At 41.9% G+C, this 24193-nt stretch overlaps 1 protein-coding gene across 1 annotated transcript in view; it reads right to left on the bottom strand.

The window, feature by feature from the left end:
- RAPGEF5 (Rap guanine nucleotide exchange factor 5) overlaps window positions 1-24193 on the bottom strand; it is a 221849-nt gene that overhangs the window by 126667 nt on the left and 70989 nt on the right. Inside the window, exon 7 of the mRNA XM_028526158.2 lies at window positions 6049-6097. Coding sequence (XP_028381959.2) covers window positions 6049-6097 — 49 coding nt within the window. The remainder of the gene's footprint in view (window positions 1-6048; window positions 6098-24193) is intronic.

Genomic DNA, 24193 nt, shown 5'->3' with positions numbered 1-24193 from the left:
AATCCCATAAAATAAAGATAACGAAGGTAAGTTCAACGTCATGAAAATTAAAGATGCTATTGTCTGCTCTTTGACAATGTGAAGTGAATAAGAAGATAAATCACAGACGGGGAAAAAATATTTGCAAAATATCTAAAAAGAGCTGTTAAAATACAGGGTAGGGCAAAAGCAGGCTCACTATTGGAGTATGTGAAGACAGAGTTTATTCTTGCATTATTATTTTTTAGTTATGGTACTATTTTCCATATGAACAACTGTAAAGCTACCTTTGCCCCACCCTGTATATAAAGAACTCTGAAAACTCAAAAATCCAGCCACCAACCTGAGTAAAAAGTGGACCAAAGACCTTAACAGACACCCCACCAAAGAAGTTATGTGAATGGCAAATAAACATATGGAAAGATTCTCCACATTACATATCATCAGGGAACCGCAAACTGAAACAACAATGAGATACCACTACACAACTATTAGAACAACCAAAATCCAGAACACTGACAACCAGTTCTGGCAAAGAGATGGAACAGAAGGAACTCTCTCACTCATCGCTGGTGGGAATGCAAAACGAAACACACTTGTACTATATCATCCACCAATCGTGCTCCTTGACAGTTATCTAAAGGAGTTGAAAACCCACATCCACACAAAAACCTGCACAGTGATGTTATAACAGCTTTATATATAATTGCCAAAACCTGGAAACAACCCAGATGCCCTTCAGTAGGATTGGAACATGCAGACAATGAAATATTATTTGGTGCTAAAACGAAATAACCTATTCAGCCATGAAAAGTCAAGGAACAACCTCAGATGGGTATTGCCAATTGAAAGAAGCCAACCTAAAAAGGCTACACACTGTATGATTCCAACCATATGACATTCTGGAAAAGGGTGAGAAGGTGAGTGGTGGCGGGGTTATGGGGAGGGAGAATGAACAGGCGGAGCACAGAGGATGTTCAGAGCAGTGAAACCCCTCTGCAGGGTCCGACAATGGTGGCACACGTCATCATACATTTGCCTCAAAACAAAATGTACAAGAATGAACCCTAGTGTAAACTATGGACTTTCAGTGACAATGACGTGTCAATGTAGGTTCACTGATGATGACGAATGTACCACTAGAGAGGCTGACAGTGAGGGAGGCTCTGTGTGGTGGGGGTGGGGGGAGGGAAGGGTGTAGGGGAACTCTGTACTCGCTGCTCAATTTTTCTGTGAACTTGAAAACTTCTCCAGCCCTGGCTGGTGTAGCTCAGTGGACTGAGTGCAGGCTGCGAACCCAAGGGTCACCAGTTTGATTCCCAGTCAGGGCACATGCCTGGGTTGTCGGCCAGGTCCCCAGTGGGGGCCACATGAGAGTCAACCACACATTGATGTTCCTCTCCTTTCTTTTTCCCTCCCTTTCCCTCTCTCTAAAAATAAATAAATAAAATCTCTAGAAACAGAATTTGAAAATAAAACTAAAAGTACAAACTTCTCCAAAAAGTAATCTATTTTAAGAAAAACGTCACAAAAGACAAAGACTTGAGAAATCATCACAGAATAAGATGAGAACAATTATAAAAAATGAGAGATAGAAAAAATACTTTCTTTACAATAGTAACCAAAACCACAAGGTATCCAAAAGTACATCAAACCAAAAAAGCACAAGACCTTAAAGGAGAAACTTTTAAAACAATATTGAAGATTTGAAAAAAATGGAAAGATATCCTAGGTTCAAGGACAGAAACACTTACCTCCAGAGTGTCAAATTCCTCTAATAATCTATAAATTCAATATATTTAAGAAAAAAACCAAAGGGGTTTCATGGAGACTGACAAAACTACGAAGAAAACAAGAAAAGGAGAGAACTGCCTTTCCCTTCTCCGCCCCCACCCCACCCAGAGAAGTCCCATTCCCAGTGCCTGGGCCACTGAGACAGGATAGCACGGGCGCAGGCGCAGACAGACCACAGGAACACAGGAACCGGAAACACGCCCAAGAACACACAGGCACTTTGTATATGGTGGAGTTTGCATCAGATCCAATACATGCTTCGGGGGTAACTGGCTTTAGCATAAGGAAAACAGAAAATCTGTTTTCTACCTGACACCACATACAAAAATAATTCCAGATGACTTAAGGTCTTCAATGGGAAAAACAAAACTTTGATGTTGTCCACACCTAGCTATTCATCTATTCTAGCTATTCTGTTTTTGGTAATGCATTTTGAGAAAATAATTGGAAAAGGGCAAAAAGACTTGTGCACAAGAATATATCCTCAGGTCCTTCTATTATTATTTACAATAAAACAGAAAAAAATAAAAGCCTAAATGCACAACCGAGGGTTAATTAAATGACCTGTAGAGTAGAGCCGATAAAATGATGGTGCGGATCTGCGTCGCGGACATGGAAATGAACCCTACAAAAGCGGACTGTGTGCAGCCCCAGTAACACAGACGTGGTGTTTGTGGACACCAGTGGAATCTGTTCAATGTGATAGAACAGAGAACCCGACGTACACCCACACAAATGTCCCCACTAACTTCTGACAAAGGTGCAAAAGCACCTCAGTGGGAGTTGTTTTTTCTATCAAATGGTGCTGAAGCAATTGGACGGTCATAAGCTAAACAAGAAAAAAAAAGATTTAAAAAGAACCTTGAACTAAATCTCACACCTCACATAAACTAACTCAAAATGGGTCATGAGTTCAAATGTAAAACTATGAAACTTGTAAGGAAAAAAAAAACACAGAAGAAAGTCTTTGGGATCTGGGGTTAGGCAGAGTTCTTAGACTCAATCCAAGGCCATGATCCATAAAAAATGAATGAACTGGACTTCGCCACAATTTAAAACTTTTGCTTCTGTGACAGACTTCGGTAAGAAAACGAAAAGACAAACTAGAGCCTGGGAAAAAGTATTTGCCAGTCACATATCCGACAAAGAGCTGGTATCTAGAATATTTAAAAAAAACCTCTCAAGAATCAAGAGTCAAAAAACAATCCAACTACAAAAAAAGCAAAGGACATGAATAGATATTTCATCAAAGACAACATTCAGACAGCAAATAAGTACATGAAAAGATGTTCAAGAATGTTAGCCATTAGGGAAATGCAAATACACAGTACAGTGAGATATCACCACAGGCCTACTAAAACGGCTCAAATAAAAAATAGTAAGAATACCGGATGCTGTCAAGAATACAGGGAGCCCGGATCACTTATATATCGCTAGTGAGACTGTAAAATGGCACGGCCACTCTGGAAAACAGTTGGCAGTTTCTTAAAAAACTAAACATACCACTATTAAATGACCCAGCAGTTGTACTCCTGGGCATTTCAATGGTAAATGATTAAGTGTACCGCCGTCCATTCGTGGCATGGAATACTGTTCAGCAGCAAAAAGTAATGAACTGTTGATGTATGAAATAACCTCCAGAATGAATCTCCAGAGAATTATGGCAGTTGAAAATAGCCACTCCCAAAAGGTTACATCCTGTGTGATTCCATGTGTGTAATGTTTTTGAAATGAGAAAATTATAGAAACAGAGAACCGACCGGTGACTGCAGGGATGAAGCAGGGAGCGGGGCAGGAGGGTAGGTGCCGTGGCTCTGAAAGAGCAGCGTGCGGCGATGGGGACAGTCGGGGTGCATGCCGGTGTCCCGGCTGCGACACTGTACCCCAGCTCTGGAAGGTGTTACCACCTGGGGGAAACTGGGACTCATGAGGTCTCTGTATTATTTCTTATAACTGCATGTGCTCATACAATTACCTCAAAGTGAGAGAGCACATATGAGTCCACTTCTACATATTCTACATATTAATATATAATAACACAGCATCTACACATTAATAGAGAAATGTCTGGAAACCTATCCAAGCAAAGAGTAATAGTGATTATTTCTGTTAGTGACGTGATGCGTGATTTTTCAATTTCTTCCTATGTTCACGCATCACCAAAATTTTTCCATGAGCATGCTGTGCTATAATTGTAAGAAAAAATAATTAAAGCTATTTTTATTATGAAAAAGACATGTAATGTATCTTTGTTGTATATTTTTTTCCACTGAACATTGTACTACATTAACTCTTCAAAATGTTAAAAGTTGTTCAACATTCCACTGCAATGATCTGTCCATTTTACCACTTCCCTTAAGGATGGTGTCCGATTTCTCATTGTTAAGAATAATAACAATGCAATAGGTTGCTTTACTGGCATCTTTACATGCATCGATGGTTATGCCCAATGGCTGGAACTCTAGTTAGGAAGTTACTAGGTAATGGAGTTAGAGACACTAGAATACTGAAGAACTACTATCCTAAGAAACTATGAATTTATGTCCCATCATTACTATGTGTGTGAGAGACCACTTCACTCTGTCCCTCAGAAGTTGCCAAAGCTGTGTTCACATTCCCAGCTCCACGGGTCAAACAAGTAACAAGAAGCCACACTAACTTCCTGCAGCCACTTCAAGCCATGATACAGTTAACTTCACCCCAGTCTTCGACTTTGCACACTATAACACATATGAGCCTTCCTCCTCTTCCTTTCCCTTTGCCTCCACAAAGTTCACACTTCTGAGCCTAACAATCAAAACCTACCTCTTTTCACCTTGTTCACCTGGCTCTAGCCACTCTCACCTCCCTGCTGCTCCTCAAACACGGTTCACCCCCCCACCCACCCACACGCTCCTGTGTGGAGAGCCGCAGGGCTCACCCCCTCACTGACTTCGGGCTTCTGCTCAGAGGTCCCGTCAGGGGCCTTCCCGCCCACGCTCTGCAAACCAGCAACCCTCTCCTCCAGCCTCCCTGTCCGTATGCGCCTGCTCTGTTTTTGTCCAGCAATGACACACTGTGGGTTTTTTTTATTATTTTCCTAACATTTTCTGAAGGTGAAAAAAAAATCCTCCAAGGCACTGCCATCCCAGCTGGTACAGACTGTAAGTCTGTCTCCTTATTGTTACAGGAACCAAAGTCACCTCCAGCACCATTGATTTCTAAGCCCTTTCTCCTACAACCTTTATATTGCTGACTCTTCCCCCCATGTCGGGCTCTACCCACATGAATACCCTCAGTCTAACGCTGCTCACGGAGGGGCTCCATTCACCTGCCCGCTCCGGTCAATAACCTTTGGCTCAAGGCTGGTGTTCTCTGCATCCTCCTTTTCACCTTTGCAGCACCCAGCCCCTGTGTCCTCTCTAGAAGCCAAATCAGCAAAGATCACTACACACATACTTAGCTAATTCATACCAAGTTCTGCGTGATTCAGTAAGTAACTGAGAGAAAAGCAAATCCTTGGAGTTTCCAAGTGGAAAAAAGAACGATGTACAAATGTATGGCTTGTGTTCTAAGACATTTCCATTCCCTTTATTTCTTCATATTTATTATCTTTTTTAGTTTATCTTATGTCTTTCTGCCTGAAAATTCTTATTCTAGTTGGACATTATCCAGAAAGCATCTCCCTTGTGTCCGTCATTCCCGCCAGCACTGACCTCCTCCCTCTGATAGCAAAGGATGCCCCTTCTGACACCCCCCCACCCCAAGCAAGCGTGTTCTGCCTCAGTGAGTCTCCAGTGTGTGCTGAATTTCCGCCTCTCCTTCAAAACGTGTTTGAAAGCTCCCTTCCCACACATCATTAGGAATGAGATCCACGCAATCAGTCCTATGGGAAACGCTGGCTTTTAAATGCCATCACACAATTAGATTGTTTTTAAAAGGAAGTACTTTGAGATAAAAAATATATCTTTAAAAAAGACAACTTTATGTTATTTATTTTCGTCTCTCTTTGTAATAGGCAACGCAATGTGTTTGCTTTGTTTCTTACCTAGACTTTTTCATGGTCACAATGAACGAGAAACATTTTTTGTTTTAAATCGCATTTTCCTTGCGATTTAGCACCACGTGTAACACCCTGTGCTATTCTGATGGTAGAAAAAGACTTTAAAAACAATGATATCTTTCCGCATTCGACACCAAAACTTCCCGCGATGCCCTCCAGTGCCCATACCACATGATAAAGGAAATGCTCCCGGAGAACACAACCCGCCTGAGGGCCCGTGAAAGACGACTCACCAGACTTCTTCGCTCTCAAAGCGATAACAGCTGCTAGCTCTCTCTGCACCTAATAAAATATTAGGGGAAAAGTCCGTTAGAATAGAAAACTGTAGCCACCAAAAGCAGTTAATTCATTTTTACACAGGCAACCCACATTAAGAGCTATTGCAATTAGAGCTCAGTTTCCTGCCACTTTTTGGGTTTTTTGTTTGATTTTGGTAATGTGGAAAAACGCTGCTTAGGAATTCTAAGTCAAAAATCCCAAAGAATCATATTGACTCACTTTAAAAAGAAATCAGACAGTTGCCAGAGTACATGCATTATAAAACATTGGTATTTTTGCCACATACAGATGGGAAGAACCTCAAAAATATAATTATAACACATTCAGAAATGATGCAAATAACCAATTCTTAAAACAGGCACAAAAGCTGGCAAAGATGCTAACTATTATTTACCCCTTCGAGATTCTAGTTTATTCTGGAATTCTAGAACAATTAAGAAAGGTGACCCTGGCTTAACTGGACCGCCCCTCAGACACAGTAAGTGTTCACCTGAGGTCTGACCGGTTCACAGCGAACAGTTCGGGAAATATGCCGCCTAAAAACTCCCAGGGTAGTCGAAATGGGATAAACAAGACAAACTTAAAAACCCCGAGTGCCATAACACACCCCCACACACTTATTTGTCCAGATTTTTGCTTTCTCACTCTCTTTTTTCCCAAACCCACATACTTTGAATGCTTTAAATCCTTTCTCAAAAGCCTTCTCAAAAAACATAAAAGAGACCAAAAAAAAAAAAAATGTTAAGCGCAGTCGCCTTCAAGGATAACATGAAAAAGAAAACTAGAGAAGATCCTCTTTAGGAAATCTGTGTTTGGTGGCGATTAAAAATTCCGTATCAAGCAAGCTCATTCCTCCACGGGACACAGCTTTTGAGGCTTAGAAGTATGGGCATCTTTGGATGTGAGGAGGAGGTGGTGTTGGTGAGTTTGGAGGGGTCCTGACAATGACATTTTAAAGGGAGAACATGGGAGTTCAAGATAAAAGAAGACTTGCTGTTGGAATGAATCTAATTTCTATTCATTCACTTGTGGGCAGAAACAGCACAATGTGCTGGACACTGGGACTCCACTCGGGGCCACTTTCACGACCACTGGGACATCATCACCCCTGAAGATGGTCGGCCGCTTCCCGGGTTGGCAAGTGCGAATGCCATTCACAAGGGAATACCCTTATTTAGCTGCTTCATTGACACCTGAAGTCTCTCTCCTGAAAATTATACAGTAATGGGAAGACAATCAGTCCCACCCCAACCTCGGAAGTCTGAGGTCTGAAAATGCTCCTGGCAGGAAAAGCTGCAGTTCAAGATCTTACAGGAGAGAACAGGGCTGGGGGAGACAGGAGCGAGGAGTGCCCGGAGGAAAACCTTCGCAGATACTTGTGCATGTAGTCAAATGAAAACAGCAGCAACATTAGACACAACTATTGCATATTTTATACACTTAAAATTGTTAGTAAGTTTTACTGTATTACTACCACCTCTTTTCAGGATTGTGCTCCTTCACAGAGTCACAAATTTTGGGGGGTGGGGCCAAGAGACAGTCCGTAAACATTCCCTGGGATCTTGTCAATGGCTGCCTGATGTCAGGGCCTCCTCAGGGGACCTTGCCATGGCTCAGAGACAGAACGACAGCACAGATGCAAAGTGACGCAAAGTGATGCCTGTGGACTCCTTCCTTTGCTCACAGAGAGTCAAAACCACGCTCTTCCCTCTGCCCTCCTCTTTCAGCTTTCCATGCCTGAAATTCTCTCCATGAGATCTTCAGCTTTTCTTCTCCTTTTCTTTTTTTAATTCTCACCAGAGGATGTGTTCATTGATTTTACAGAGAGGAGAAGGGAGGGAGGGAGAGGGAGAGAAACATTGACGCAAGAGAGAAACATGGGTTGGTTGCCTCTCCTACACCCTCAACCGAGGACCGAACCCACAACCCAGGTATGTGCCTTACCAGGAATAGAACCCGCAACAATTTGGTTTATGAGAAGATGCTCCAACCAACCGAGTCATACCAGTCAGGGGGAGATCTTCAGCTTTTCTTTCTCCAATTAGAAATAAGGATCAAAATACAGATCTTTCAGAAAAGGATGGTACACTATTCCTACCATTGAATAACACTACATCTTTTCAAGGATGTGGGGCAGGGGGGAGACAGGGAGGAATGGGATGAGCAAGAAGCCAGTGCAGCATTTCGGGGAGCTGGGCAGGAGAAGAGAGATGGCAGTGAGGAAGAACTGCGCGGAGGTCAATGGGAACCTAAGCTGTTTTATTTTATTTTTTTAACATAAAGTAAATGAGATTACCAGAGGACACTTAAATCCCCTGCACGTCTGCGGTCTGGGAGAATGGGAGAATGTTTGTTCTGTGCAGGGTGGGGTGTGGAATGGCACCCACTGCCCCAGGAGGGAAAAGATTCTTGGACAGAACCCCAAAGGCAGGTTATTCTTCCTATGAAACACAAACCACAAAGCACTGATCTCGCAAAAACACAAATTAGTTAAGGTCCCATTATAAGCTTCTATTGCATCTTCACGGCCCCCCGCCCCTTTTTTTTGGAATGTACTGGCAATCATTTAATCATTTTCACTTGTATGACTAATGCCTGTCTTCTGGAGGGAAGCGCCACTGAGGCAGGGACCTGATTGTCGTTTTACGGTCTAATCCAGGGCAATCAACACGCATTCATTGACCCCCAGGCGGTGGATGCAACCTTAAAACATAGAAAAGATTTAGCGGAGAGAAAAAGCTTCCTGGGGAAGACAATGGAGATCAAAAGAGGGAGCCCTCCCCACTAATAAGCTGCTCTCAGCAGCAATCTTCAGGACGCATGACATGTGTTTTAGCATGCAAGGCATCTTTTGCAAAGAATTGTTAGGTTTATATTGAAAACTAAAACTCTGAGCAAGTGCAGAAGCAGAGACTAGAATTTCCCTTCAGTATTCACGAGAGTCCTGCTGGAATAGAAAGATAAACGCTATTGACCAGCACCAGTCAAGCCTTCAGAGGATTCATATCCTGGCCCAGGATTTGACAACTCCCTGAGAGCCCACGAGCAAAACCATCCAGCTATAAGATGCTCCTGAATTCCTGACATTCAGAAACCTTTTGAGATCGAAGATATGTGTTGCTTTAAACTGCTGCATTTGGGGGTCATTGCTTATGCTGAAGAGTCTTTTAGAGGTCAGTGATTGTTTTTCTACATCTCCATTTGTGTTTGCTGGTTACCCACAGTCTCTCTGACCGTGACTGAAATGGAACACTCTTCCAGATCAGGTGGAGGACCGTGCACCTGGAGAGCCAAGAGCCACGTCTGATGTCTGATAGTGGCTGTTGTTTTTATTCTATGCGGGCGCTAAGCCACGGCCTAGGCAGTCAGAAGAAAGACATTCTTAATCTGACAAAGTACTTTACTATCTTGGCCTTCCCTGTCACTACCCCTCCCTACTATGATCTGAAACCCCTGGGGCTAGATGGATGTCACAGTTCAAAACTGTATATAGTTCAGAAAGGTGCCTTAATTATATCACACCCTCAGTGAGGTCTGGGCAGCACTTTGTAATCAGAAACCAGACACATTAATATTTATGCAATAAAATGTATGATTATTCATACCAAATGGGATGGGGACAAGACCTCAAGATTTTCCACTAAATAGGTTCACTGGGGTGTGTGTGTGTGTGTGTTTTCTCAAAAAGTCAGTGATGAAAAGGTTTTGTTTTCAGCATTTTTCTATTTCAGGACTGAATAATGGATTGTAAGACTCTACTAATTTTACACTAAAAGTGTCTCTCCCTCATCTTTTTCTCATGTTTTCTCTTATCAAATATCTATGTAGTCACTACTTAAGTCTTCTAAGAAATGCTTTCTTTAAATCGTTTGGACATTCATCTGCCTACTTCAGCAGTTCTCAGACCTGACAGCACAGTAGAGCCACTTGGGGAGCTTTAAAAAACTGCTGATACCTGGGCCCCAACTAAGTCAGAGTCCCCAGGGGGAAGGTCCAGGCATCCGTGTCTGCGGCTGCTGCTGCTGCTTCAAAGGTTCCTCAGTGATTCTGGGTTGTACCCGGGGTTGAGGATCACTCCACTAGTCAATATGATAGCTTAGTTTCCCCAAGACCCCGTCTTCCACTCCTGTAATCATTTCAACAGACAATTGATCTCCACTTTTCATTTTGTTCTCCTCTAATTTAACTCATTTGTAAAGGAACATGGCCTTCACTCTGCTTTAGGTATGAGGTAAATGATGTATAATCCAATGCAATGATAAGATTCAGTTACTACCAGCAGTTTGACAGGCACGATCCACTCAAGTAAAAGAAAAATTGCCAGGATGCTTTTCATGAAGCTTCAACTTTAATTTAAAATGCAGTTTACTCGGTATAAAAAAAAACTATATAATGCAAAGCACATCTGTAGCTTAGGGTATATTCACTCTTATAAATGTCTAAATAGAGGATAATTCAGGGACTGATAAGCTGTATTTCAAAATTTTCCCTCTCCCCTGGCTACCCATCCAAAACATGTGAGATCGCTTTGGTTTTTCTAACTTCAACAACCAGCAGGGCTGTTCACAACACAACCCTGCAATTCAACGGGCACAAGAGCCCTTCTTATTTCTAGAATTCGGTCTTCTTTTCTCTCTGGTACTTTAAGAGTGCCTTCAGCCTCAAACTCTGAATGCCCCCAAAACTGTTCTGCGTCAACGCGGGGACTCGAGAGGCAACAGAATGAGCGAACTGCAAACTCTCAGTGCCGGGAGCATCTCCATGAGGAAGGTCAACGGAGAAGATGTGAGCAGGCTTCAGGGAGCAAGAGGCCCTGGGAAACCAAGTGAGAAGCTGGAGAGAACGAAGGTCATTTTTGGAGGACAGACCAATAGTGGCCAACATCTCAGCTAACTAGAGGGTGGTCTGCACAAACGGATGTTGCATGGAATCACCAATTCACACATTTCCTAAGGGTTTTTTTAGTAAACTATTAATTTTTTAAAAACCTTACATTTTGATACCATGGTAGAGATGTTTTTTAAAACATAGAACCCATTTTCTCATTTTTTAAATTAAATGTAAGAAGAAACATAGTCCAGTATTCTTTCCTGTTTTATTCCCAAATATACTCATTTTTACCTCTACAGAATTTTAAGCTAGTAAGGACTTTAAACACTCTAGAGGAAAAAAAAACAAATAAATATGCTTCTTAAAGTAATCAACGTACTCTCAGATAAAACACACACCGAGCAGGGATCGGAGCCAGACGTTTGCCCTATGAATACCCATGGGCTAACTAACAATTTCCTTTGTTCCGCGGAAGCCTGTTTTCCTATTTCCAAGTTCATTATTTTCTGTAATACTGCCATACATCTGACACCTGGATAATCTTGCAATTACCTGTCAATGTCAACCAATAATTGAGAAATTAAGAAAGATATGTAAACATCTGTCTAGACACTACGGCTCTCCACCTAATAGTTCATTTAACAAATAGTTGTTTTCCCAGTAATTGCTGTCACCACATCAAAGACGTGTTTGTTTAGCATGCTGGGAGGATAAAATATGCTGATGCTTACTCATCTATTTCAAGGCTAGGGATATTTTAAAATTTTCTTATGTGAATACACACAAATATGCCTATTAATTCATTATGACTTAGCCCATAGCTGACTGTTCAAAGTCTAATATCTGTACAAGTACCCTAAACGTAACAGGATGAATGGGAATAAAGTCCTACATTTAGGTTTCTAAGTCTCTTAATTAAGTCTGCTATGCGTGCATACATTTGCTTGGACAGAAGGTCAAGCTGAAAAGATCTGATAATTTTCAGAGGGTCACAAGCAAGGCATGAGTTAACAATAGCAACTGGATTACTTAGAATGATAACTGTGTTGTTAGGAATTGTACCAGAAGAATGACATTCAGGTCACACACACAAAGACGATGATGGACTCCGGAAAGACCAACACGTGGATGGTATCTGGCTGGGAGTACCATTTGTTTAGGTTTCTGGGGAGCAGGCAGTATGCACAGGAGGACAACCAGGAGGCAGCCACCACTTCGTGGCTAAATGCGACAGGTGGCAGCAGTCCTCATTTACTGTGTCCTCTCCGCAGGAGCTGACACTACTACCCGTTCTCTTCTTGACCACGGGGATTCCACATTAAAACATGCTCCATGCTGTTCTTGTTCCTCTCTGGCTGCTACTTCTCTGCCCCCAAGGCTCTCCTTTCCCTCTTGCAATTCTCTGGAGAAGCCGGGCTCTGTTTTTGCTCTGGGCCTTTCCACACGATTGCCTCTCCATCTGAGGTGCCTCTCCACCTCCCACCTTTGTGTGGTTGCCCCTTCTTGTCCTTCAAGTGCCAACTTAGTTATTACCATCTTCCCTTGAGTGGAGCCCTCCCCATACTCCAGGAGCCCTCTATCCTCCCCTCAATTATAACACCATCATGGCCAGTGAAGTCGCCTCGTTAGGGAGAGCTCTTCAATAGCAGATTATAAGCCTATTGAAATGAACTCCTTTATTAATCATTCTGCCCCTGGCCCCTGTTACCACCCCTGACACACATATTTGTGCTCAGGAACACAAGCGAAGTGTTTGTGGTTGCTGCTGAGAAGAGAAGATGTAGGGGGAACATGATTATTGGCTTCAAATATTTAAAAGGTTGAAGGTAAAATTCAGACCAATGGGGAGAAGCTGCAAAAAGGCCTGGTGTAGCGCTCAGAACTTTCACACAATGGGAGCTGTCCACAGTGGAAAGGGTCCACTGTGAGTACAGGAGGTTCAGTAGAACATCCGGGCTTCATTCAGGAAGGCAAATGTCAGAGGCACCCAGACCAAGGCATGGTGTTGAAGATTTGTTTACGAACGCTTTTCCAAATCATCCTCTATCAACACAGAATAGGCACGAGCCTCCAGGGGGCGGTGATCTCTGTCAGGCTGCAAATGAACAGCTGGTGATGCTAAAGCCATTTAATCCACCCAGTGGAGCTAGAGGTGGTGCAAACCTTAACAAAGAGATGAAAAATAACTGTGGGAGGCCATTTCTGGTTGGGGAAATCTCATAAATTTCATGGCACAAGGAGCAGGAAAATCTACAGATGTACTGGTTGGAAAAACAAAACAAAAACCCTGCAGAGAGTAAGCTAACAACACTGACGTCTTTTCAAAAAAGTGGGCGTATCTGCTCCTTCGGTCCCCAGGGCTGCTCTCACCAGGCCCGATCTGGGATTTCCCCAACGCCATTACTGTTCAGTGCTGACTTCTTGACAAATAAAAAATGCATAAAAATGAAATGTGTTTTAAGGGAACAAGTATGTTTTGGACATTCTGATCTTGCTATAATAATGAAATAAAACACTGATTATGTTTACATCATTACATTTTTTTCATTTTCTGGTAAGCCCAGAGTGTTTTCAATTTATATGACATTTAAATGATTCTTCAGTGAATTTACATAACATAGTTGATTTAACAAAGTATCTTTAAAGGCATAATATAACTTGGAAACTCATGTCTTAACATACTTCTTAGTCCATAGTATTGCATGCCACTCTTGCAGAGTAAAATGCCTTTTCTCAATCAGTGTGCTTTTGGAGGTAAATTTCTCAGCCATGGAAATGTTTAACCACAACACTAGTTGGGCCCCAGATATTTGAGGGAGATCCCCACCAGAGGGGTCACCTGTCTATAGGGGGTTGAACCTGTAGAAGCTTGAAGGGACCTCACATTAGAAACACTGTATTACGATGAATCTATATCAAGTAAGACCTTTTCCAACTAGAAAGTCTATCTATAAAAATCGCCAACATGGGAGGGGTTCCTGGGAAAACAAGACTCAGAACTCAAGATCCAAAAGCCTAACACAGGAGAAGGAAACCTTCGTTTATTTTACACCAACCTTGAAAGAAGTTCTAGGATCCCAGTTGGTGGGGTGGAGTCACAGCCCATAGGACTGTCACAAAGTTAACTGAGTTAATACCTAAGCACCTGGGATGGTGCCGGACAGAGAGTGAGTGCTTTCTGAGTGTTAGCTACCACCACCACCACCACCACCACCATCACTACCACCATCATCATCATCATCACCATCAGTGCAGTTGAGCTTAACAATAAAATAAACAGAAGATAATCCAGTCCTTAATTGCCTTAATGTTTCAGGTGTTTAAGCCCCTTCTTGCCACCTAACTCATAAACAAACTCCTTGACAACCAGTATTACCTCTGCTTATTACATGCCACTGACCTAGCAACTGCCCCCCATGCAACTGACATAAAAGGGACCGATATGTTTCATCAAAGTTGTGAACATTGCTTCAAGTCCTTGTCGTTTCAGTTTACTATAAAAATAAGTTTTTACATTCACAGAACCCTGAAGCCTTTATAAATGTAAGAAGGACCAACTTTAGTTTTAAAAATTCACTTTGAAACTTCAAAGGTTTCAAACAACTAGCTGTGGCCTAGCAGCTTTTAAAATTCAAGAGGTAACTGTTATTTTATATTTTATGAATCAAGAGATTGTGGGTATGTATTCAACAATAGGAAATGTGTATTAATTTCGTAGTTCTGCCATAACGAATTACTACCCATTTAGCAGCCCAAAAAGACATCCATTTATCCTCTCCCATTTCTGGAGGCCAGAAGTCCAGGTACCGTGTGGTTCATTCAACAGGATCCTCTGCTTAAAGACTTGGGAGGCCAAAATCAAGGGATGGGCAGGGCTGCGCTCCTTTCCCGGAGCTCTGGGGGAGCACATGCATCCAAGTTCATTCAGGTTTGGGGAGGAAACTGTGCTTGCATCCACCTGTACTATTGAGGTGCCTGCTTCCTGGCTGAGTGCCACCTGGAATCCGCCCTTAACCCCTAGAGGCCTCTCTCTGCATGTGGGCTCCTCCTCTTCAGGGCCAGCAATAGGATGCTTAATCTTTCTCATGCCTTCTTTCCTGCCATTTCTCTTTGACTTTTGCCAGAGCGCGCTCTTAGCGTTTAAGGGCTTGTGGGATTTGGCTGGATCCAAGCAGACAATCCAGGTCTGCAGCCTTACTTACATCTGCAGTGCACCTTTCACCATCTAATGTGACATTTACAGGCACTAATTAGGGTACTCATCTTTGGGGGGCCAGTCGACCTACCACAGAACAGTAGCACAGGTGCTCAGAGCCTTTTTGAGAAAACATCCCTCAACTCCTTTTCAGGGCCTTAGAGTAACTTGCTAATAGAGTCTGGTTTGGGAAAATGGTTTAACTGTTGTAAAATCTTTAGCAGAATTCACATACTTCTGAGTGCACATGGTGAAACCAGAAGACCTCAGAACCAGTCTAAATGAATTATAAATTGCTAAACCGCACAGCCACGTTTGCCAGCATTTAATGATTCCTAACAGGTTAAAAATTAAAATGTTATTTACTATATAACTTGGCAGGTCTCATTTCCTGAAATTCTTCAAATTAAAAAAAATCTATAATCAAACCTTAAACCCCATTTGTGGAGACCCATTAACTATAACATGTTTTCAGTGAAGATAATGTGAAAATTGCTTTCTGAACCCTAAATTTTGTTATTTTTAATTAACGTGGACTCTTTAATTCCTACTCGCTGCCTGGAAGGCTCCATCTCTCTGGCGGGAGGGAGGACGCGCTCTGCCACGTGGGACCAAGGCCGAGAGGCCACCTGCAGGAACAGCACCGCAGAGCGCCTGCGCGGGGCGGGGCGAGAACTCCACGAGTGTCAGTCATTCCTGGGCTCCTCCCCAGTTCTCCCGTGGGTCTTTCGGAATCAACAGGCTAATAAAGTAACATCTGCAAGCAAGACTTTTCCCTCTCTTACCCACACAGAAGTTCATCTCTGTGCTGTTTATAGTAACAAAAGATTAAAAATAACCACAATATTCAAAAATAAGGAAATGGTAAATCATAGAATGTGAATCTATAAATGACATGAAAAGTACAGACCACAAAATAAAAGGGTTGTTTTTTTAATAGAAAAATATATACATAAGAAAAGTGGCCTAGAAAGTCATAAACACTAGAATGTTAATAATAAGTTATTTCTGAGTGGTTTCATTATGGGCATTTTTTCTGTTCTGCGATTTTTAAAAATTATAAAGTCTTTAAGTCTGAGTTAAACAATCGAGTGTCAGATAAATAAAAAGCATAGTCCCCAGTAGTGACAGCTCCCCACCAGGTTCACCACCATTCTGACGCTTATGAATATAGGAACAGAATTCACTCTATTTTTATGCACTAGTCACATGAAATTTCATTATATTCTAATTTTTACAACAAAATAAAAAACAAAAACATTGAAAATCTACCTTATTTTATCAACACCAAAAAATTCAAGTAATTTTTACTTTTTTATATGCCTTCAGGTTCTTCTGCAATATGCACATCAAGCTTTAACATTTACTTAAGAATGCAAAATCACAGTTTTTTGATCCATTCATTTACTGATGGGCATCTTGGTTGCTTCCAGCGTCTAACTATTGTAAATTGTGCTGCTATGAACATTGGGATGCATAGGTTCTTTTGAATTGGTGTTTTAGTATTCTTAGGATAGAGTCCCAGCAGTAGAATTGCTGGGTCAAAAGGCAGATCCATTTTTAGTTTTCTGAGGAAGTTCCATACTGTTTTCCATAGTGGTTGTACCAGTCTGCAGTCCCACCAGCAGTGCACTAGGGATCCCTTTTCTCCACAATGGAATTCTATGCAGCAGAAAGAAAGAAGTTGCTCCTTTGCAACAGCGTGGATGGAGCTGGAAAACATTATGCTAAGCAAAACAAGCCAGGCAGTGAAAGACAAATACCACATGATCTCACCTTTAACAGGAACCTAAATAACAAAACAAAGAAACAAGCAAAATATAACCAAAGATACTGAAATAGAGGCCAGGCTGACAGTGCCCACAGAAGAGAGTAGAGGGAATTTAAGGGGACAGTGGGAAGGGTTCACAGGAACAAACTTAAAGGACACATGGTCATAAACTAAGGGGAGGGTGGTAATGGGAGGGAAGTGGGGAGGGGTGGGAGGGGGGACTAGATTGGGAGTAAAAAGGAGAAAACTGTATTTGAACAATGATTAAAATAAAAAAAATTTAAAAAAGAATGCAAAATCACATGTCACTGCAGCAGCTATAAGAAGTTTTATTTTAAAGAAATGCACAAAGAAGCAGCCCAACGTGAAATGTTCATGGATTGTCCTTTCAAAGCTCCTTGAGCTTCTCTCACAGAACTTCCCAGTAACACTTCACAAACTCATGACTGGCAGTACACACATCGATAGCAGACGGGCATATGTCTATTCCTTGTCAATTAAAAATGTCATTGTTTTGTATGTGTATTGCATCTCAAACTAATTTCCTTCATCCTGGGAAGAGATAGCCAAATGCCATAGTATACATATGTGTGTACACACATGTGCATGTCCACACACACATTCTTCCCCTATTCACAAAGGATTCCTTGAGACACGTTTTGTTCTTGAATGGCTTCTACACACTCACAGGCTCCTGAACAGATGCTTTTAAATGAATGTTCCCACACTGGGCTTGTTTCAGTAGCAAATCAGCAGGCATTATACTGCTCGCCAAACTAAATTCTCAAAGCTAGATATAAATTAGACTGCCACATAATCTGGGAAGGTACAGAGGTTTTCTTGGAAGTAGAGATGGTAACTTAGCAATTAATTTTTAAAAGTTTTGTGTGTATATCTATACCTTTTGGAATTTGGGAGTCCATTTCCAGGATGAAGAATGTCATTTGGATATACAATAGACATAGAGAATGTACATGCATTCTTTAATTGACAAAAGGACAGAAATATTCCATTCAGTTGTCTGTTTGGGTGTTGGCAGCCCCAGGTGTGTGAAGTGTCACTGTGACCCTTCCGGAGGGAAACAGCTCTCCAATGGTCCCAGGGACCTACAGTCCACAGCCCAAGGCCCTTCGGACACTGTAGCTGAGGAGGGAAGCTACTAACCAGCCCCATGACTTCTTATAAAAAAATAAGAATGAGGAATACTATATCAGAAATGTGCTACAATTCCTCTGGTGCTTTTTAAATGCTCCTTGAAACCAGATCTGTCTTCTAGGGTCTCACTTGACACTTTCTCTAAAAACTCAATCTAGCTGGCCCTTCTCCAATCACCTAGTAGCTCTTAAGCCACTGGAAGAGCTGGAGCCAGGCTAAGGATTCCAAGCAGGAATTCTTTGTTCCCTGCAGATAAGAAATATAAGGTAACAAGATGTTCACGATCCCATGGCAGCCAGACAGAAGGTTAGTCATTCCCCGAGGGAGTGACTTCCTTTGATTCTCTGCAGCAACATGCTTGCTCAGGTCTGTGACAGATGAAGAAAAGGGAGATTAACGACACTCCGTTTCTCCATTCCCCAGGAAAAAAAGAGGCAGACGGCTGGGTAAAAGGTGAGTGGAAACTCGTGTTTCGGTGTTTTAAAAAACCATATTTCTCAATGTGTTAAAAATCATCACTAGGTTGTGCTCATCACGTATTAAATGTGACAGATGCTCTCCTTGCTGACTAACCTAAGATTATTTCTAGGCCTTGCTAACTTGGCACGCAGTCACTTAAGTCTCTACAATTCTAACTTTTTGAGAGTCATCAAAACCAAAATCCTGTGCTATTTCTCTTTGCTGAACCAGTACCAAGTGGAAAGTTTCCGATGGAAAAAGCTGTCATTGTTATCTTCAGATATGACTGCTGAAAAAAAAATTCCCCAATGAATCAAACCCAACTTGCAGACTCCTCAGGTACAAACCACAGGAATCCTGGCCACCGTGTACACTTTCTGGGCCCAGAAAGGATACAAACACATCCCAAAGGACGCAGCCCTAAAAAAAAAATGACTGAAACTACGAGTGAAAGACGAGGCATGGCAAAGAAGAGAAGTTTTACATGAGTGAAAACAAAGTATGGGAACCAGCAATAGAGGAAAGAGATGGCTGACAACATAGAGAATCTTAAAAAGTTGTCATCTCCTGGCTGGTGTAGCTCAGTGGATAGAACACAGGACCTGCGAACCAAACGGTTGCCAGTTTGATTCCCAGTCAGGGCACATGAGTGGGTTGTGGGCCAGGTCCCCACTATGGGGTGCTCAAGAGGCAGCCACACATTGATGTTTCTCTCCCTTTCTTTCTCCTTCCCTTCCCTCTAAAAATAAATAAATAAAATCTTTAAAAAAAGAGTTGGCATCTTTGAGTTCCACAGTGCATGCATTCAGTGATTGTTCAGTAAATGCGGTTCCTTGTGCCTCTGTGGCCAGTACTCTTTTCTCTTTGAGAACTACAAGGAAAAGACAACTTGGGAGAAAAATCCAAGGTCTGAGTTAAGTGCAGGCCTTAGTTAACCTGTCCAGCAGGATCCCAAATGAGGCGAAAATGAGAACAAGACTTAACCTAGAAAGAATACTCGAGATCCGAGAGAACAAGTTCACGACTGAAGTGAAAACTGATGGAGTGACGTCACAATAGCTGGACACTGAGCGGGGGAAAATGTTTTTGTGAACTTGACAATGTGCAGCAGTAAGTAATAACCGCCTCTCTTTTTTTCTTTCTAGAGAAATACAGAAAGGAATTCCATAGCCGGCTTCTTTCCTCCCACACTCTCATCAAAAGGCACGGTTTGTTTGTTTTCTTAGGGGTCCCTGTGCTGCAGGACCTTCCAGAACCGACAGTGGGCACCTTCATTTGTAATTCGGGCGTGATTGGCAAGTAAGATTTTTCGGCTCAGCAGTGTTTCTCGGAGGGGAACTTGGGAAGCATCCAAAGGCAGGAAGCAGGAACACAGATATCCTCAAATAGGAGATCAAAACTGAGCCTAGACTTTCATCTCCTGCTTCCTTTAAAACAACATCCCAAACAATCCCTATCAGATTATTTCTCTTTCCCTGGGCCAGATTTTCTTCAATGCACCTGAAGGAAGACCCAGGAGAACTTTAGAAAATACCACTAAAAGCACCAGAAGCTTGGGTTCCACATTGAAGTTGGATGAACCAAAGAACATGAGTGAGGGTACACAGCACAAATATGCGGAGACATTTAAACTGATGAAAATTATAAACTAAATCAGCTCTGAGAAGGAATACGAGGGTGTAAGAGTGTCTAGTTAAATGATCCCTGAGTATCAGATTTTGCTCTCATTCCCACTGACATCTCTTCCTAAATTCTGAATTCTTGATTTGTAATTTTAATTCGTCTCTCAAGATTTGGCCACAAACTCTCCACCACCATCCCCACCATACAGTGACAGTGGATTCCACAGGACCAAGCAGCACAGGGTACCACACCATGTGTCCCTCGTCCTTTTATAAACACCACTGATGTAACCATGCCACCATGCAGGCATCTAGTATGTAAAATTCACATCTTAGCCTAATTCACATCACCTCAGTGGTTTGGCGATTAGACTGTGTGGACAAAAAAAAAAATCACAAGTTTCACTCAAGCCCGGACACAATGCTTGTGTTCTATTATCCCTACAATTTCCATCAGGAAAATTTAGCCTAAAGAAAGAGAAACAGTCTAACAGGGATGGCGTGGGCTGCTGACTTTAAGGAAGCAAGAGATGAAAGTCTCCAATCAGTCTGGTCTCCCATCTAGGGATATCTGTGGTTCTGTTTCCTGTCTTTGGATGCTTCCCAAGTACTCTCAGTTCTTTGCGATGCCTCAAAGTTTAACATAGTTCCAAAATTTACATCCTAAGAACTATGGCTTTCAAAGCAACACTTAGGTCATTGTAAACTCCTTCCTATATTTTGTTTGTCCTACATTGTAACACGAATCTATCAAAGCCGTATTATCAATTCTGAATATTCTCTTTGTCATGGATGCTGGAAGAATTCATGTTTAAAAATAAAATACAATCATGCCCAGGACTTCAAGAATGGGAGCACACAGGCTATCTCATTCAAGGGCCCTTCTTAGCCCACCAGCTTTACCAAACCAACAGACTCATAGTAAATGAAAAAGAGAAAATTTTCAAGGTAACAAAACTTGTAGGGTCAGAAGACATTAGAAAGGAAGCTAAGGCAGTGCTAAGGCAGAAACCGCATGCGCAACAGAGAAACGGTTTCCAGGTAATAATGTCCAGAGTGTTTCCATAGACTTTATACAGCAGAAGGTTCTATTGTATCCATGTCCTTCCCCATAAGCTGAAAACTTCTTACGGACTTTTATTGTTTAGGTCTGTGGACACCAGGCACTTGGGAGGGTGGCTCTTTGCTGAAAATCACCAGAATCATGGCTGGGACATTTTTATCATTCCTGTTTGTATAAATTCAACAACTGCAAATCTGACTCGATCATAAAGACATTTTTCATTTAAATTTCTGCACATGGACTACCTTCTCATGTTCCTTTCCTATGAAAACTCACTTATGTTTTGTTCCAGGGTAGAATTTCAGGAATTATTATATTTTAGATGACAGGATGTTTCCCTCGATGAACCTGGGACTAAGAAATAAACTATGGGGGTTAAAGACAGGAGGACTTTTTAAAAAGACAGCCACCTACAAAACTCCCAAACTTGAATAAAGAGAGGTGAGTGCACCAGACAGTACAGGGACCTGCATCACTGCTGCCCCCATTCCAGTGTCCCCCAAACCACGCCCACCCTGAGCAGCCCCTCGGCAACGCTGCAACACAGACGTCACTTTCGCTTTCCTTGAATGGACGCGTTCTGGGTCCTGGGAGATGAGAATCCTTGAGTGAGGTATGAAAATAGTTCCCTTCCTGCATAGCGTTAATACCCAGGTTCCAGAATTTTCATACCACGATCAATAGGAACAATTACATCATAAAGACCAAAGCACAGCAGTCTCTTAAATGTTTATGCAATGACTGAAGACATTTTAGAACTTGGATACTGTCTAGTCTAACCACTCGACTTGGCACAACCAAGGTCATGCTGTTGGAAGAATTAAGACTCAAGGTCCTCAATCTCCCTCTAATGATATTTTCACTATTCTGGGCCAACGGAAGAGATGACATTTTCTCCTCTGCTGGTAATTCTCGTGCATAAACACCACTACTCTAGCACCTCGCCTCAATTTATTCAGTCTCTTATCTTGGAGACTTTTCTAGGAAGGAGACCTCAGCCACATGTAGAGCAAACATGTTGCTATCCATCCCTTTTTTATACAGGCTTTCTGGAATCGGACTTTCTCGAGAGAAGTCATTCCTACTGTCACCTCCCTCCTGCCCTCCTGCCCGGGACGCTATCCTCCGCTCCGCTCCGCAGTGCATGGCCTCTCTGTACTGACTCCCAGTGCTTTGGTCCTGACCTCCCTGGGCTCCAGATGTGCATTTCCAGGCATTTCCCGAGTACTTTTATGTCCTTACGTCCTCAAATTCAGTCTGTCCAAAAATATGTCATCTCACCTTCCACATACTTTGCTCACCTTCCTGAGTATCATCACTTTCCCACTCAAGCAAGTTCAGAACTTTCGTCATCTGACTCCTCCTCTACCTTCATACCCAGTTCCGTTGATTTTTAAAAATTCTTTGTGTTCCTTTTTGAACTGGTCTGTTTTGGTTCCCACAAAACCCACTATACACTAGGTTTTCAGCAGCTTCTCAGCCAGGCTCCCACCTCCAACCCATCATCTCTCCTCAATGTCTGCTTCATCACTTTCTCAGCTAGGGCCTTCTCTACCCGGGGGGGTCTACTCGCTATTTTTTACTGTACTTTCTCATTCCTCTGCCGAACACTATGAACCCCACAGCTAGAGTATACCCCCTCCTCCTCACCACCTGCTCAGAACCTGACATCGCAATGGTGGTTCAGGTCCAGTCTCTTCAATGAAGCTTTCTCTTACTGTTCTTGAGTTTGCTACCTATACACCACAATTTTTGGTGCCCAATTTCCAATCACTTTATACATTAACTTTCAAGAAGTCCTTGTCTTCCTGATAAAGGTGTAGGGACCACATCTTACATGTATTTGCTGCTTCCAAAAAATATCTCAATAACTATATTACATTATGAAAAAAATGAACCACAGTAGTTAAGAGAACATGATTAGGAAGTAGAAAATTCTGTGTTTAGATTCCGGCTTTGTTCTGTTCTATTGCGGATGGATGGCCTTGGGCTAATAACCTCCACAAACTCTCACAGCTATAAAACAGAGATGACGCCACCTATTTCATAGGGCTGTTGTGAAGTTGAACAGAATGTGTGTGCACACATATAAAATGTTCAACATAGTATCTGGTCCATGGGGACTGCCTTTGTAAGGATTTTGCACACACTAGTGCCTAGTCAATACTTTAAATGGCATAATCTGCAGATTCAATGTAATCTCCGACAAAATTCTAGTGGCACTCTCCATAGAAACAGAACAGACAATACTAAAATTTTTATAGAACCACAAAAGGCCCCTAACAGCCAAAGAAATATTGAAAAACAGGAACAAAGCTAGAGGCATCATACTCCCCGGTTTCAAACTATAATACAAAACTACAGTAGCTAAAACAGTATGGTATGGCATAATGATAGACACACACATCAATGAAATAAAATAGAGAGCCCCAAAATAAACCCATGCTTATATGATCAATTAATGTATGACAAAGGAGCCAAAAACATACAATGGGGGAAAGATAATCTCTTCAGTAAATGGTGTTGAGAAAACTGGACAGTCACATGCAAAAGAATGAAACTGGACAACTATCTTAACCCATATACAACAATTAACTCAAAATGGATTAAAGACTTGAATGTAAGGCCTGAAACCATAAAAATTCTAAATTAAACCATGAGAAACAAGCTCATTTACATCAGTCTTGATGATGACTTTTTTGAATCTAAAACCAAAGCAAAAAATCAGTAAGTGGGACCACGTCAAACTAAAAAGCTGCTGCACAGCAAAGAAAACCACCAACAAAAGGAAATGGCAATGTACTAATGGGAAAAAATAATTGCAAATTATATATCTGAAAAGAATTAATATCCAAAATATATAAAGAATCCATACAGCCCAACAGCAAAAATAAAACAAACAAAACAAAAACAAAAAAAATCCAATTTAAAAATGGGCAGAGCCCAGGCCCATGTGACTTAGTTGGCTGAAGCACTGGCCCATAAACGGAAGGGTCATGGGTGT

This window comes from Phyllostomus discolor, chromosome 10 (genome assembly GCF_004126475.2).
Source record: "Phyllostomus discolor isolate MPI-MPIP mPhyDis1 chromosome 10, mPhyDis1.pri.v3, whole genome shotgun sequence".
NCBI lineage: Eukaryota > Metazoa > Chordata > Mammalia > Chiroptera > Phyllostomidae > Phyllostomus > Phyllostomus discolor.
This window is presented reverse-complemented; position numbering and strand designations above follow the sequence as displayed.